The following is a 14203-nucleotide window of genomic DNA, read 5'->3' on the forward strand; positions in this document are numbered from 1 at the left end:
AAACTGTCCTATAAACCTGTCCAATTTCACAATAATAAATAAAGCCTCAAACCCTCCCACTGTGTTGCAGCAGTGAGTGATACAACCATTCTTTTTACTTCTGCATAAAACTAAAGAAGTTCATGTACATTCATAAATTACTTTGAAGGGGATGAGAGGTTAAATATTAACTGTCTTTTCTTTTCCCACCAGCAAACTGAACCCTGACAGTGCAGTGCTGGCATTTCAGAAGGCTTCCAGGTTTTCAGGCACTCAGCTCCGTGTGAGGAGATGACCAGGCTCACTTGAGAAATCACACCCTGCTGATTTATTCAAGGTTAAACATGATCTCAGGGAGATGCTAAAAATAGAATCCTGCTGTTCTCTTTGGGTGTTTAAGTACCTGGTGTTCTGAGCCACTGATGCTGCAGTGACCAAAAACCTGCCTGGTAGCATTGTGCAAGACAATAGAAATCGAACCTTCTGAGCCAACAGAGAAAACCAGGGGGAACAGCCAGAAAATCCCCAAAACATCCAGACCAACCTCTGGCACAGTCCCAGCCTTAACCACAAAACAAGAATAAAGGAGTGAATCTCCTGTAAAAATCTTAAATCCTGATCATAGAGGTGTTTTTGGGACATAAGAGGGGTTTCCTTTCCCTCTCCCCTTGTGCTAACTTTAATGGTCTTCATCAGAGTGAATTACTGATACCAAAAATGCAATTGGGAGAGGAGTGATTCTGAACAAGCTATTTTCTAGGAAATCTGGGAACTGGACTTTCCACAACACTCAAGTTTTGTCCCTTCCCTGCTCTCGTTAGTGCCGATGGAACCCGGATCCCATCTCAGAGCACAAGCCTGAAGGTGTGGGGCTCGTGTGGGGCAGTGTTGGTCCTTTCAGAAAGTAGGATCGAATTCAGTCTGTACAAACAAGGCAATCTAAAGATCCTACTGGTAATTTTTCAGCCATTCCCTGGGGAGCCTGGCCAGCGCTCCACCCCTCTCTGAGGGAAGAACCTTTTCCTAATATCCAACCTAAACCCTGCTGGCACAGTTTAAGGCTACTCAGGTATTTGTATCACATGGCTTTTTCTTTAGGGAGACATTTCCCTTCTACACAGTTCCTTGTAATTCCTTATCCACTGAAATTGTCAAAAGGGAAAAAAAAAAGGAGAGAAAAAAAAGATCCAAGCATGTCACGTCTTACAACACAGGAAGATTGAGGGGGGGGGGAAATCCCTCTGGATCAAAAATTCCCATTTATCTGTTCGTTTTGCCAGGGAATAGCAAGTTCTCCAAGGCTGTGCACACAGACGCTGAGCAGTGGGTCAGTGGGGCGCGTTCGAGGGTGATGCAGCCCTGCTGACCCCACCCCAGGTGTATTGTCACAGCCAGCCTGGGAAAAGGATCGTTTCCAGCTTCTTCCCCTCTGCTGTGGATAAACAATGCTATTGCCACACCCTGGAAACTCTGATTGCCGTTATAAGGGCTGGCCCAAAAGGAATGTGCCAGAGACAGAGGGTTGTGCCAGTGCTGGGACACAGAGCACGGCGAGTGTGGATGCTGCCACCTCCCAGCATGAACTGCTGCACGCTCCAAAAGATTTAGTACAAATATTTGTGCACTCCAATAGTGCTCTATCCAAGACATGGCTTCTCCTTTTCCCTAAATCTTTGCAATACTGTTTAATATTAATCTAGAACCATCCAAAAGCAAATAGCTGTGTTCTTTTTGTGCACACAATTGTGCAAGAGCATTTTTTTCCCAGTCCTGTGTATGTGCTTGGGATAGAGCTCTGGTCAGCTAAGCTAATTTCTGTGCAGCAGTTGCTCAAGGTGCTTTAAAATCTTCCTTGCCAAACACAGGAGCATTTTCTGAGCACACAACCTGACTGCACTCATAAAAAAGTTTGAAGGAATGTGACGATGTGGAACTTGAAATGAGTCGTCTTCCATCAAGCTGCACTCAGTGATGGAGGCATGAGCCAAGGTTTTATAACTCTTACCATAAAAAACAATAAAAATCATGCTTCAGCTCAAAGAATAGATCTGATAACCAGATTTCAGCCTTTCCAGGCAGTGAAGTTTGCTGCATTGGTACTTGGCTTTATCCCATCTAGAACTAACCAGATCAGCTTCAGTTTCGTCTTTATTAGCCTGAGCTCTATTTATTTTTCCATCTGCTCTATTTACTCCATTTCTCCTAAATTAAACCAGCCAGCATTTTTGCTTCATCCATGACTTATGGCAATTTTCAAGACACCCTTCTTTTCCAGGGAAACATATGGTCAGAACGTCAGAAAGATCATTTCATCACCAGTAAAATCTTAAGAATTACCAGAAATCAATGGCAAATTTCCCCTTGATTTCAATGGGACAGCAATTTCACCTCTTGGGTGAAGTTGGTGACATGGAAAGAAACTTTCAAGCTCCTTTCTACCTCCCTAATCTTTCAGTGGGTTTGGAAACAGCACAAATGAAAGGTGAAGAGTCTTGAAACCATCACCTGAAAACCTACACCTCAGGTTGGTTGGGCCCCTAGTTTGTCAAGCATTCAATGGACAGGGACAATCACAGTAAAACAGGATCATCCACACTCTCCTAGTAGGCAGAACTGGATGAGCAGAGACCAGAAGGGCTGTGCTAGATCCCAGACTTCCCCTGGCAAGCTGGATGTAGGCACAGGTTAACAGAAATGGGGTTTCTGCTGCTGAGCATTAGGCACTATAGCAGTATTTCCTTTAGAAAGGGCACATCCTGATGGTCACTGGCACCCAAGCCTACAACTCTCCACCTCCTTCTCAGTAGAGCCAATGGAACGTGCAACAAAAGGTGCTGGCCACTGTGGGATTGGCCCTTCCATGCTGGTGCTGCTGGTGGCCCCATGGTCACACTATAACCAGCAGCACAACCAAAGGGTTTGGCTCTGACTCATGTCCCCTCTTGGGGTTCCTGTGTCACCTGTGGGGGACACATGGGTCACCTTGCTCCAGGAGCTCTGCCTGTGTGCCCTGTGCCACAGAGGACGGGCTCTTGCTACTTAAGGCACTGTACTCAGGCTGTACCTTGCCCTTGCACGCAGCTATGTGAGCATCAGCCAAGCCAACCACACCATCTGAAGCAGCAAACTGACGGCATTTATGATTTTGAAGGTGGCAGATCCTCACCGAGACTGGCACAGGTGGAATTAGGAGTCACACCAATGGGTATGGAGAGCAGAAATTGCTATTGCAAAACACTTAGAAAACAGATAAACCCTGAGGAAGCCCATTCCTTTCCCAGGATTAAAATATCCCAAAAAGACCAGCCTCACAGGATGGGAGAATAATGTCACCAGGCTCTCATTGAAATGGAGATAAAATGGCAAATGGGGCTTTTGGCTGCAACAGAAGATCTCTCATTGTGACACACAATCATCCTCTCTCCAGCCAGTGCTGCTGCTGCTCCCTGCCATGCTCTGCAATGGGAGCAGGGCCCGAGACAGCAGCTGGCGCATTTGAAATGCCTCTTTGCACCCACCTTCTTTCTTCATGCCAGCTCTGAAGCACTTCTTCAGCCTGCAGTACCTGCACTGGTTCCTCTTGTCTTTGTCTATCACACACTGTCGGTTGAACCTAGGAGGAGATGGGAAATACAACATGGAGCAACCAGCCTGGTATCTGCACCCCTCTCACCCTGAGCAGCCCCAAATACAGCCCCAGACCTCCCTGAGCTCCACACTGCACAATCCTAGAGAAGAGCCAAAGGTTTGCAAGAAATGGATTGAATCCACATTGGCCTGGCCCAGCTCCTCCTCTTCCCCACCGCCACTCCTGCCAGATGGGAGCACAGCAGCTTCAGACCACCCACCCTGCAGGGACTGGGATGGTTTTGGCTGTGAAAACATGACTGTGACTCAAGCTGGGCTCAGTAGGAGCTCCATCTCCCACTTCCAGACAGTTTTTGGGTGTTGGGGTTTTTGTCTGATTTCACTTGTCAAGTATTCTATGATTTGTGTAGGATAAGCTGCATTAAAGGCCACAAGTCCTTTGGGTCTGCAGCCTTGTTCTGAGGCCTGTGGCCTCCTAATTCCTCCTCATTTCAATGGGGATTTAGGAACCCTTGTGCAGTTCCAGGGGCGGCCCACGCAGGCTTGGCAGCTCTCCCCATGGTGGGTGAAACAATGGGAGGGGAATCTTCCATGCAGAGAGGAGATGACATGGGTTGCTCCAGGACCAAGAGGCTGTAAAAGCTGAGGCACTTTCCCAGCCTGGTAAAAAGCCAAAGGTACAAAGGCCCAAAGACTTTCAGAGGAATTCACGTCTGTGATAAGCAGAGCCCTGAGCTGGGCTGAGCTCACTAAATAAGGGCTTGCACACAAGCTTGGCTTCGATGCTGTACATCTTCCCTGAGCTGCCAACTATCACAGAGATTCACAGGTTCCTGGGGAGAGGCAACAACTCTGCTCCCAGGAGACCAACAGCTGAAATTTCAAAGAAACCAGTACTAGCTGTCATCTCCTCCTGCAGGAATCCCACAGTTCATGGGATGGGCACCGTGTGGGTGGACACTGCTGTCACCTCAGGTGTCTTTGGTGGCTGGTGTGTCCTGGAGGGATAAGGGCACCAGGAACATTTTGGACGAGTAGGGTGACTTGCATTGCAAAAATTTGGAAATGCCCTTAGAGGAGAAAAAGCTTTGGAACAGAAAGAAAACTTCCAGGTTTTAGCTAGAGATGAAGGGATCAAGTGTATTCAGGTTTGGGATTTATTTCCACTCTCTCCTGTGCTAAAATAAACATCATTTTTCTAAGGCCAAGCAAGATAGCAGCTTTGTAATTTATAGCCTCCTCCTGGCAAAAAGCCTCTCTCAAATGTATACCTGTGTGCCAAAGTGGATGTGAATCCTCTCTAGTCCACACTTATTTCTCAGAACGTTCATAAAATCATCACTGCTAAGTCAGTGTACATCATTTTTTGTATTTCAAAAACAAGAACAGAGAAGCTGTGAGAGGGCTTTGGAGGTGACAGATTCTTGGATGCCTGTTGCTTTTTACCAGGAAAAGCAAGAACGATTAAATCTCTGGAGCTTTGGTCCTTTGCCACCTTGGCTATCCCTTGCTGGGCTGTGACGAGGTCATGGTGTCACTCCACACTCAGGGTCTGTATTTATGTATTTTACACATCAGTCAAACCTCAGGTTTTAGGTTGGACTCAAGGATCTCAAAGGTCTTTTCCAACCTAGTTCTGTCTTTCTGTGATTCTCAAGTCTACAAGTTTCCTTCAATTTACACCATGGGGAAAGCAGTGGTGGTGAGTTCACTCAATGCGGGTCTCAGGGTCCCAGATGAGACAGGACTGAGTTTAGAGATAGGACGGAATTTACTCCTTGCAAACCAAACTGCAGTCCTACTGTTGGCCTTCATGGTGTGACAACTTGACATTTGAGAAAAGAGCCCCTGATCCCAACCCCAAATCATTTCCCACATCCATAAATTGCATTTATCGATTGCCGAAGTCCCGGTACCTGCAGGAGTAGACGTGGTTCTTGCGGACACTCCTCCTGAAGAAGCCTTTGCAGCCGTCGCAGCTGGAGGCCCCGTAGTGTTTGCCGGTGGCCCGGTCCCCACAGATGGAGCACAGGGAGCTGACACCATTGGGGAGCAGGCTGGTGTTTGCTGACTCAGCCGCGATGGCCTCTGCTGGCAGAGAATGGGGACAATTAGACATCCCTTTTAATGGAAACCTCAGCATTTATGGTCGTGCTCTTCCCAAGCTCAGCTCCTTTGCTTCTGGTATTGGTGTTTTTCTTCACTTCAGTGATAAGAGTTCAAGCTGCATAACCCAAACAACTCCTGAGAATTTATCAATTATCAATACTTTTGTGGACACATATAAAGAAACCTCACCTGGATGTGAGTTTTATGTTTTTGAGGGATAGGGAGCCACCTCCTGAATGAGATACCTGGAGAACGTGGTTCAAAGCTGGTGTTCACAGCAGAAAATACAAAAAAACCTCATGAACTTGAATAAATAGAATGCAGAGAAGAAACAGCAGAGGCAGAAAGGATGAATTACTTCATGCCCATGACAGAGGTGCTGATGAAAAAAGACTGTTCTTGAGAGCTCCTCTGCAGCTGGAAAGCAGAGACAGCAGCTCCCACAGGGATCCCTTTAGTCCTAAGTCTGGTCCCTGCTCTGAAACTCCCTCTGAAGAGACTCATTGCTTTCCACGAGAAAGCAACAGAGGTGTGCAGGAAGATCAGATTTCTAAATTAGGGACCCAAAATTAGGTCATATGAATGCCCTCTCTCATGTCCTCCATTGGCACCCACTCATTTGGGGCAGGAATAGCTCTGCCCCTGCCTGCCCTGTGTGTACACACTGCTGAAAACTCCCCTTGGAACCTCTCCCTCGGCCCTAACCACCAGACTCGCTGCCCTCTTAATCCTCCTAATTTGAGGCACAGTTGGGGAAGGAAGAAACAGGAGATCCTTGCGAAGAGGCAGCTGACAGTGCTTGTATCTCTCCATCTGTTTGTAGAGCCTGACCTGGGCACTCACTGCAGGACAGTTTTATGAATTTATCACACCTCTGGGAGCATGTTCTGTGCTCCAGAGGAGCCCATCTCGTACTCCAGTGATCTCAGAAAAGTCTCTGGGACAAGGCACATCCTGACACGTCTCTCTGAGACGTCCTCGCAGCAGAGACAGGGAAAGCTCAGCTTAACAGTTTCTTAGAGAAAACTACTCAACGGGGAGGAACTGCCATCTGATCTGCCTAGAGAGAGTTTTCTAATCCATAATGCATAAAAATAGCTCTGGTTAATCTGGGTACATATGCAGAGAGAGCGAGGGAAGGTTGTTTTTGTGTGTGAACACACTTCAAAAATTTATAGTGAAAATATTTGCTGTGCAAGGAAAATTGTAATCAACCCCCCCAAAAATAACAAAGCCAACAAAGCTTTAGTTTTTCAAAAACTGGGAAGTTTCTTAGCTAAGGCTAAGATATTTTTAGCTAAGACTTCAGTAATGCAAAGTTCAGACTTCCCGTCACCCCCTAAAATAACCCTTTTGGTTCATATCCACCTTCTGGTGTATGGATGAGTAAATAAGTGGGTTATAGCAGGATGGGAGCAACATGACAAGCAAGAATGACAGCACCAAAATCATTCTTAGGTCATAATGACATTTGAGATTTGGAATTGAGATTTGCCTCTTCCCAAAATCTGCGTAAGATGCTCCCAGCGCTGACATTTGTCAGGAAGTGACACTTGGGTCCTTTGGGGACGTTGTCTGTGTCAGACGTGTTTAAGAGTAATTTCGGTTGATTTTTAGGGGTTTTCTTTGCAATGACTCTTGATTTTATTTTCCTTAATAACTCAATATTAAATGAGCTGTACAGAATATTCCTTTGAGGATAACTGCAGAACATTTGGGCATCTGTTGTTCCATCCATTTTTTGAAGGAGCATATAACCACAAACAAATGCACCGAGTGTGTAGGATTCCGTTTAAAAATTTTGCACAACCAAAAAAAAGATAAGGCAGCCAATTTCCTCTTCACTCCACTCATGCTTTCTCTAGAGTTTAGAGGAATCAAGCCAAGTTTAGGTCTCCAATGGACCCCTCATCCTTCAGCTAGGTCCAGACCACAAAACATTCCTGATGCTGCAAAGTATTTACTCAGCAGAAAAGCTTTGTTTTTTCCTTTATGTGAGTCGGCCATGAGAATCTGCTTGCTGATATAAGGAAGGAATTAATAATCTGGCCTTACACCAGGGATTACTGAAGGAGGAACCATCAGCACTGTGTGTGAGAGGGCCTGTGGAAATTAGCAAACCAAATTTTGCCCTCACTTGTATCCATGGAAGCACAAACAAACCACCAGTGAGTCGGGTGGCTCTGTGTTAGGGCAGTTCCACAGCTAAAAGCTCAATCCCTGGGAGGGATCCACGTGTCCTTTTCAGCTGAATTGGCTGAATGTGACCAGAAAATTTTAAAAAAATTAAATAAATAAAAGGAAAGCCCTAAGCCAGAATGCACATTCATTAGGATGATAAATTTTAATTACAAAATCCTGTCACCAGCTAATGATGGGTCCCAAATGAGAATTAGCTCAGAGAAGAGCAAAACACAGTGGATCTCGCAGGCACCAGAAGATTCTTTCAAACCCAGCCAGTGTTTGGGTTTTTCCTGGACTGATCTCTGCAAGGAAAGGCAGAGGAAAGCCAGCACCCCTGGCAGCACAGTCCCCTCACCGCCTGTGCAATCTGCTTCGTGTGCTCCATCCCTGCCTGACACAAGGCAATAACCTGAACAGTTCCTAAGCCATGCCATGGTGCCTCAGAAATTTCCACTGGAGAGATGCACTTGATTTTGTTCTCCAGGAAGAGACCACAACTCATCTTGACTTTGTGGGGCTCTGAGCTGAGGCTCTGCTTGTGGCCAGACTCCTCACTGGGGCTGTCCCCAGGGTTCACTGGCAGAAATATCTGAAGTGTTGACCATTTTTTGTGAGTTATATATAGTCAGTGTGCAGATTGGGAGCTGCCTAAGGCTGAGAAGATCATCCTAGTGGCTTCCTCAGCTTTGGGGGTAGCCAAGCTCACAACTGAAATGCACACAAATTTTTGTTACCTACTGCCTCTGGATATAAATCATTGCCTAACCAGGGCTGAAGTGTTAATGCCAGTTTTACAGTGATAAGAAATGACACTGAGGATGTTCTCATGATACCTGACCCCTGCACTGCTTTTCCTTTCAGTTCCATTATTGACTACAGCTCTTCTAGATGCACATTGTAAAAGAGAATTGTCTTGCAATACTTTCCAGAGTGGCTTTTACCTACTCAGAAATCCCAGTTTTGGTGCGCAGAATTTGCAGTTAACAAATCCCCAAGTTACACATGCTGGGCTAGAATGTGAAGACATCACAAGTATGGGTTGTACACACACAGAGTCAAACTCGGTGCCAAAGCCAGCATTGCGAAACCTGTACACACAAACGTAGGGCAGGAGGGGGTTTAAACCCTGGCCACGTGCAGGTTGCCCTCTTTCTACATCAGCTTTCAGCAAATAGAAGGGTTTTTGAGATATAAAACAAAGCTGTGACTTAGTGATCCCAAATCCTACAGGAACGATGATGAAAGGGCCAACCGGAAAGGCCAGAGCTGTTCCAGGCACTCCTGCAGCTGGAGGGATGGTAAATCACTGCCAAAACATCTCTGGTGGCTTTTGCATGGTCTGAATTGGGTCAGACTGCAGCAGGGCTGGGAATAATTTCACCAACCTTGTGCCAAAATCCCAAGGATCAGTGAGGTGTGTGTGTGCTGAGGCAGGACAACAAGCACCACCCCGGGGGAAAGCGCTCCCCAGCTCTCGACAGAAGAGTTGGGGCTGCCCTGCAATAATGCTTCATATCTTAACCACAATGAGAGCTCTGACAAACCACACAAAAGGACCTGAGAACAAGGTTTGTAGTGCCAGCCAAGGCAAAGGAAACAAATTTGTACAGAATGGGAAAATTTCTGCTGTTACAACACATATTTCTCAAGGGAGAGACAGAATTAGAAGTGATTTTGCTCCTTTCCTTTTGCCATCTGTTTAAACCAAAATATTTTTTATATCACTCCCATAAAGTGTTCTAGTCTTTGTTTTGAATTAATTTTGAAATATTTGGCAAATTATGAGCTATTTGAAGGTGGAAAATCCAAAATACGTATCTGGGCAAATCTCAGAGTGATAGCAGCTTCCTGAAGAAGAAACATCTAAGCACAAGAAGTGCTCCAGAATATTAATCCACCCAAAATTTTGGTGAAATAATGTTCTGAAGAAGGAAAGAGTTGGTTTCAAGAAAGCATGACCTTATTTGACAATATTCCAATTTTCACTTTTGGAATTGTTCAGAAGGTAAGAAACTGAGCTGAGTCCTTTAAAATAAATATTGCATCCCTTCCTGTTCGTGTTTATAGAGGGCAAAGCTGCCATCATTTAGTAGGGAAAATACAGATGAGTCTTAGGAGAGATATAAACAATCTTAAAGAAGTCCAGTATAATTGTGAAAAATACCTAAAATGAGATTGTTTCTTGATTCTAACAAATTTCAAAATATCTCTGAAGCTACGAGGAAATTGTGATTTTGAGTTATCTCAGGGGGCTGAACTCAGCTGGACAGCAATAGATTTCCAGGCATGACCATTTCAGGCCTTTTTTGAAGTTATTTTTACAAACTGTAGAAAAGGACACTTACCCAAGACAAACAAGCTAATTTCAAAGCAGCTACTTCCCGAGAGAGCTGGTTAGTCATTAACAGCTAAACAAATAACACAATACCGAGCTCGATAAAGTTCAGAAAAAAACTCAACCTGTCAGTTCCACTGCATGAATCAACAGAGAGCCCAAACAGGTGTTGCTGGTTCATTTGCAAAATTATATCAAATTTTGAGGAAATTTGTGCCGCTTCAAAAAGTGAAAAATATCTTGTTATTCAATGGGAAGTGACAAAGTAAAAACCTCTGTGTTAAATACTATTTCTGGAATAGGATGGGAGATGGAAACCTTTCTGCAAGAATAAGGAGTAAGATCCAGTCTATCTGGAGATGGCAAAACCTATATACATTGAAAATCCTTGATTTGGGGACAGCCAGAGCTTTACTGAAGTCAACTTTAAATTCAAGTTTCTTTAGGCCTTTTAACTTGCCTCCTGACCTCCCTCCATGCCCCACAATAATAACTCTAATCATTTTATACTGTAGGTGATAGCCCTACTGAAACTCTGATTTCTTTTGATGAGCCAGTTAACGAGCAAATGTGAAAATCCCATCTTAATTTCACTAAGCTCCTTAACAAATTAAAAGAAAAGGCTGCCAAAACTCTCCAAAGGGATCGCTAACGTTGGAATCTCATTCAGTTGCACGATTGAGTTCATGCAAAATGACCACAATGCCCTTTAGTTTAACACAGTAAGCAGTTGATTTCACAGAATACAGTTCACTTTATGTCAGAGTATTTTTGACTGCAAAAAAATTAAGTACTACACAAAGCGCCTTATTCCTGTGAACGAAGCGGAAGTCTCGGCGTATAAACACTTCCATCTCCCAGCCAAGTCCTTTTGTGCCCTAAAAACTGTTGGACCATTTTGGTAGCCAGAAAAAAACTATGAGGCAAGTAATCATTTGGATATTGCTTCTCAATCCAGGTCCTTGGGACCAACTTAAACGGGACACACAGTCACAGGCAAATGCCATTTGGCACGACATGTTTTCCTGAGAATTAAATATCAACCGAAGTCATATACGGGAATGAAACACATGTTTTAATGAGAAATATTGGTAATTACTCCTCTCATAAGCAGTACAGGGGGACAAACACAGGGAATGCCATGAAGACCTCTACCAACATCTGCAAAACCTGGTGGGCTCTTCAGGACATGACGCTCAGCCCACCAAAGAAAAGAATAACCCAAAATGGGACCGGCAAGCGAAGGGGTCGCATTTCAGCCCAAACAAAACCACAGATGCAACAGAGGTTGACAGGTCAGCTGCTTAAATATTACCCCTTCCACCCTTTGCCCCACACCTCCCACCAGCCTTTCCTCGGTGTCCAGCTTTATAACAAAGATAGTGGAGCTTATTCGAGAGGAAATGAATAAAAATCTCACCGGTGTTATTGGGGAGCACACGGAGGTTGTCGAATTCCAGCATGGTATAAGAGGAGTCCAAGGAGTCAACATAATCTGGCATATCCATGTCCATGATGGACTGACAAAGCTTCATTATTACTTGACAACAGCGAGGGAAGCAGCAGAAACAGCCCTGCTGTCAATCACGGCCAAGGTTTCCTCTGCAAAGAGAGACACCCCAGTCCCTGCAATGACAAATCATTACCCAGCTCTGCCCGCAGTCCCCTCCCTGTGCCAGGACAGAAGGGACGAGGCCGATCCCTCTGGCGCAGTCCCCTCCCTTCCCGGGGTGCATCTCGCTCTCTCGCTCCAGATAAGGTGATGTAGATAAGGCCTAGACTCAAACGCCTTGGATTGCATCTTCGGGTCAATATAGCCGGATTTATGGCTGCTCCCGGACAAACATTTTGAGAAGGGCTGAGGAGAGGCCACTGCACACATGTCGCTCTCCCAGGGCAGAGCAGTGGTCACGTCCAATCACCAGTTGTCACCTTGCTTGCCTACCAGCCCTTGGAGAAAGAGCAAACGGTGTCACTTGAGGCTGATGAGGACAATAAATCCATGTCCCACTGGATGAAGATCATCAAAACAGGTCAGCACTGAGAACCTGAGTCATTTCCGTGAGACGCCACAGTGCTTACACTGGGTCACACCTTGAGTCGCTGCTGGAAGGGGAAAATGAGGCTTCATTCCAGCTGCACACATGGTTTCACCCTGCTCCATAGGCAGAGGCGAGGTGGAGGAGGTGACTTCCACCCACCACCCTCCATCCCTCTCACCTGTGTCTTCTTCCCTACTCCAGGCAGCCCCAGAGTCCCAGAGCCCCTGCTGGGGAAGAGCTGGGCTGTGGTTGAGAGTTGTCATCGTGAAAGGTTTCAAATGATGGCAAAGGATGGAAATGGAAAAGACTGGGAGGAACTGGGCAGAATCCCTAGCAGATGTGTGGTGTTGCATTGCACGCTGACCCACGCCTGGCTTTTCTGGGAAAGGTCCGTATTACAGAAATTCAATTCCAGTTCTTCCCCGCAGGCCTGTGGCGTTTGGGCTGGGGTTTTTTTTAATTTACTGAATTTTACACAAACAGCCTTTTTTTCATTTACACAAAAGTTCTTTCCTTGTTAAGACTTATGAGATGTGCTTCAAAAGAATGGAAATAAAACCCAGCCATGCAAAGCCATACAGCTTGGAGTGATTGGCTTATTCCCACTTTGATCTTCCAGATGCCCTCCCTGACATTACAGCTCTCTCTCCAGTGACGTTGTTTTGTGTCAGAGGGTCTTTCCTCTCCATGAGCTGTTCTGAGAGATCCAGGTCAACATCCTGTTGAATCTGGAGGAAAAGAAGAGTCTTGAGAAACAGGGAGATGCGTTGCCAGAAAAGGAGCCTCGGCCAAAAGGATGGGATTGCCAGACTGCTGAACTCTCACTGAACCGAGGAGCAGGCCAGCCCCATGGATCCCAGCAATCTCCAAATAGCAAGAAATATTCCAAAATCTGAGGTTTTAAGTGTCTTCATTATATTAATTTGATTTAATCCCCATTTCACTTTTATTTTTTAATATCTTTTCATATCCTGGGGTTTTACAGTGGACATTGCAAGGGGTTAACTCTAGAAAGGTTTTTCCTCTATAAAGATTGGGTGTAGGAACTTTTAGCTTTACTTTCTTATCGTTTCTGGGGAATAAAATAATTTCATGTGCCATATTTTCCTTTTCCTTCTTTCCCTTTTTAAGAATGTGTTGTAACCAGTGGTGCACAAATGACTCCTTGCTTAGATAAGACATTATGTTTTTATCCTTGGACTGTGCCCCAGGCTCCCAGTAATGCCAGCATCAGCTAAGTTGGGATCTGATTACTCGTTCTTGCCTCTTACTCAATGTCAGGCTTGATTATTCCCATTAATCTGGCTCTTTTTTTTTTTTTTTTAACTGAGCTGTGGGCACAATCCTGCCTGATTCTCAGAACTCTGCTACTATTACAGCAAAGGGTTTTCACATTTCTACAATTCCAGGAGAGTTTTTTTAATGGATTTCTCACCATTAAAATAGCCATTTTGGTATTTACCAAGCTTTTGGGCAGCTGAGGCTCAGAGAGGAGAACTCAGGGCTCCTGCCTTGATCTTGTTGGCTTTAGAGATCTCTCAGCATTTTCCATCCCTCAGTACAATGTGAGGGTTGAGGACAATTTCCAAGGAAAGTTGTGGGATGAGGATGTGCTTGGACAATTTTCATTCTGGGAATGACAAAAGGTTATAGAGCAAATTTCATAGTTCAGGACTAGATTTCAGCACCACAACCACATTGATAATCAGGACTGACTTGTTGTGGAAGGTGGGGTTGGAGGGACAGTACATGGCATTTGTTCCAAACAGATGTCAGTGCCCTGTTCCAAACCACTCCTGAAGATGGACAAAACCTTGCTGAGGTTTGAACAGTTTCTTCTTTTTCCTCTCCCTGCTTTCTTACATCACTTTCTGAGTCACAGCTGCAATTCAGCTGGGACCTACTCAAGGCTGGGGCTGAGTTTTATCAACATCAGGAGACTCAGAGGTGGCCTCACATCTCCTGA

The 14203-nt window shown here is 45.2% G+C and overlaps 1 protein-coding gene across 6 annotated transcripts in view; it reads right to left on the reverse strand.

Annotated features, from left to right (window-relative positions):
- Window positions 1-14203, reverse strand: part of LOC125332082 (hepatocyte nuclear factor 4-beta-like) — a 53380-nt gene that overhangs the window by 13332 nt on the left and 25845 nt on the right. For 4 of the 6 annotated variants that reach the window (XM_048316692.1, XM_048316691.1, XM_048316696.1 and 1 more), the window contains 3 exons: window positions 11616-12965; window positions 5484-5658; window positions 3498-3592 (listed from right to left, as the gene is read on the reverse strand). In XM_048316692.1, the coding sequence (XP_048172649.1) occupies window positions 3498-3592; window positions 5484-5658; window positions 11616-11730 (385 nt within the window). In that variant the 5' untranslated portion in view covers window positions 11731-12965. The remainder of the gene's footprint in view (window positions 1-3497; window positions 3593-5483; window positions 5659-11615; window positions 12966-14203) is intronic. The other 2 variants (XM_048316693.1, XM_048316695.1) reach the window with 2 other exon arrangements.

This window comes from Corvus hawaiiensis, chromosome 12, assembly GCF_020740725.1.
Source record: "Corvus hawaiiensis isolate bCorHaw1 chromosome 12, bCorHaw1.pri.cur, whole genome shotgun sequence".
Classification (NCBI taxonomy): domain Eukaryota; kingdom Metazoa; phylum Chordata; class Aves; order Passeriformes; family Corvidae; genus Corvus; species Corvus hawaiiensis.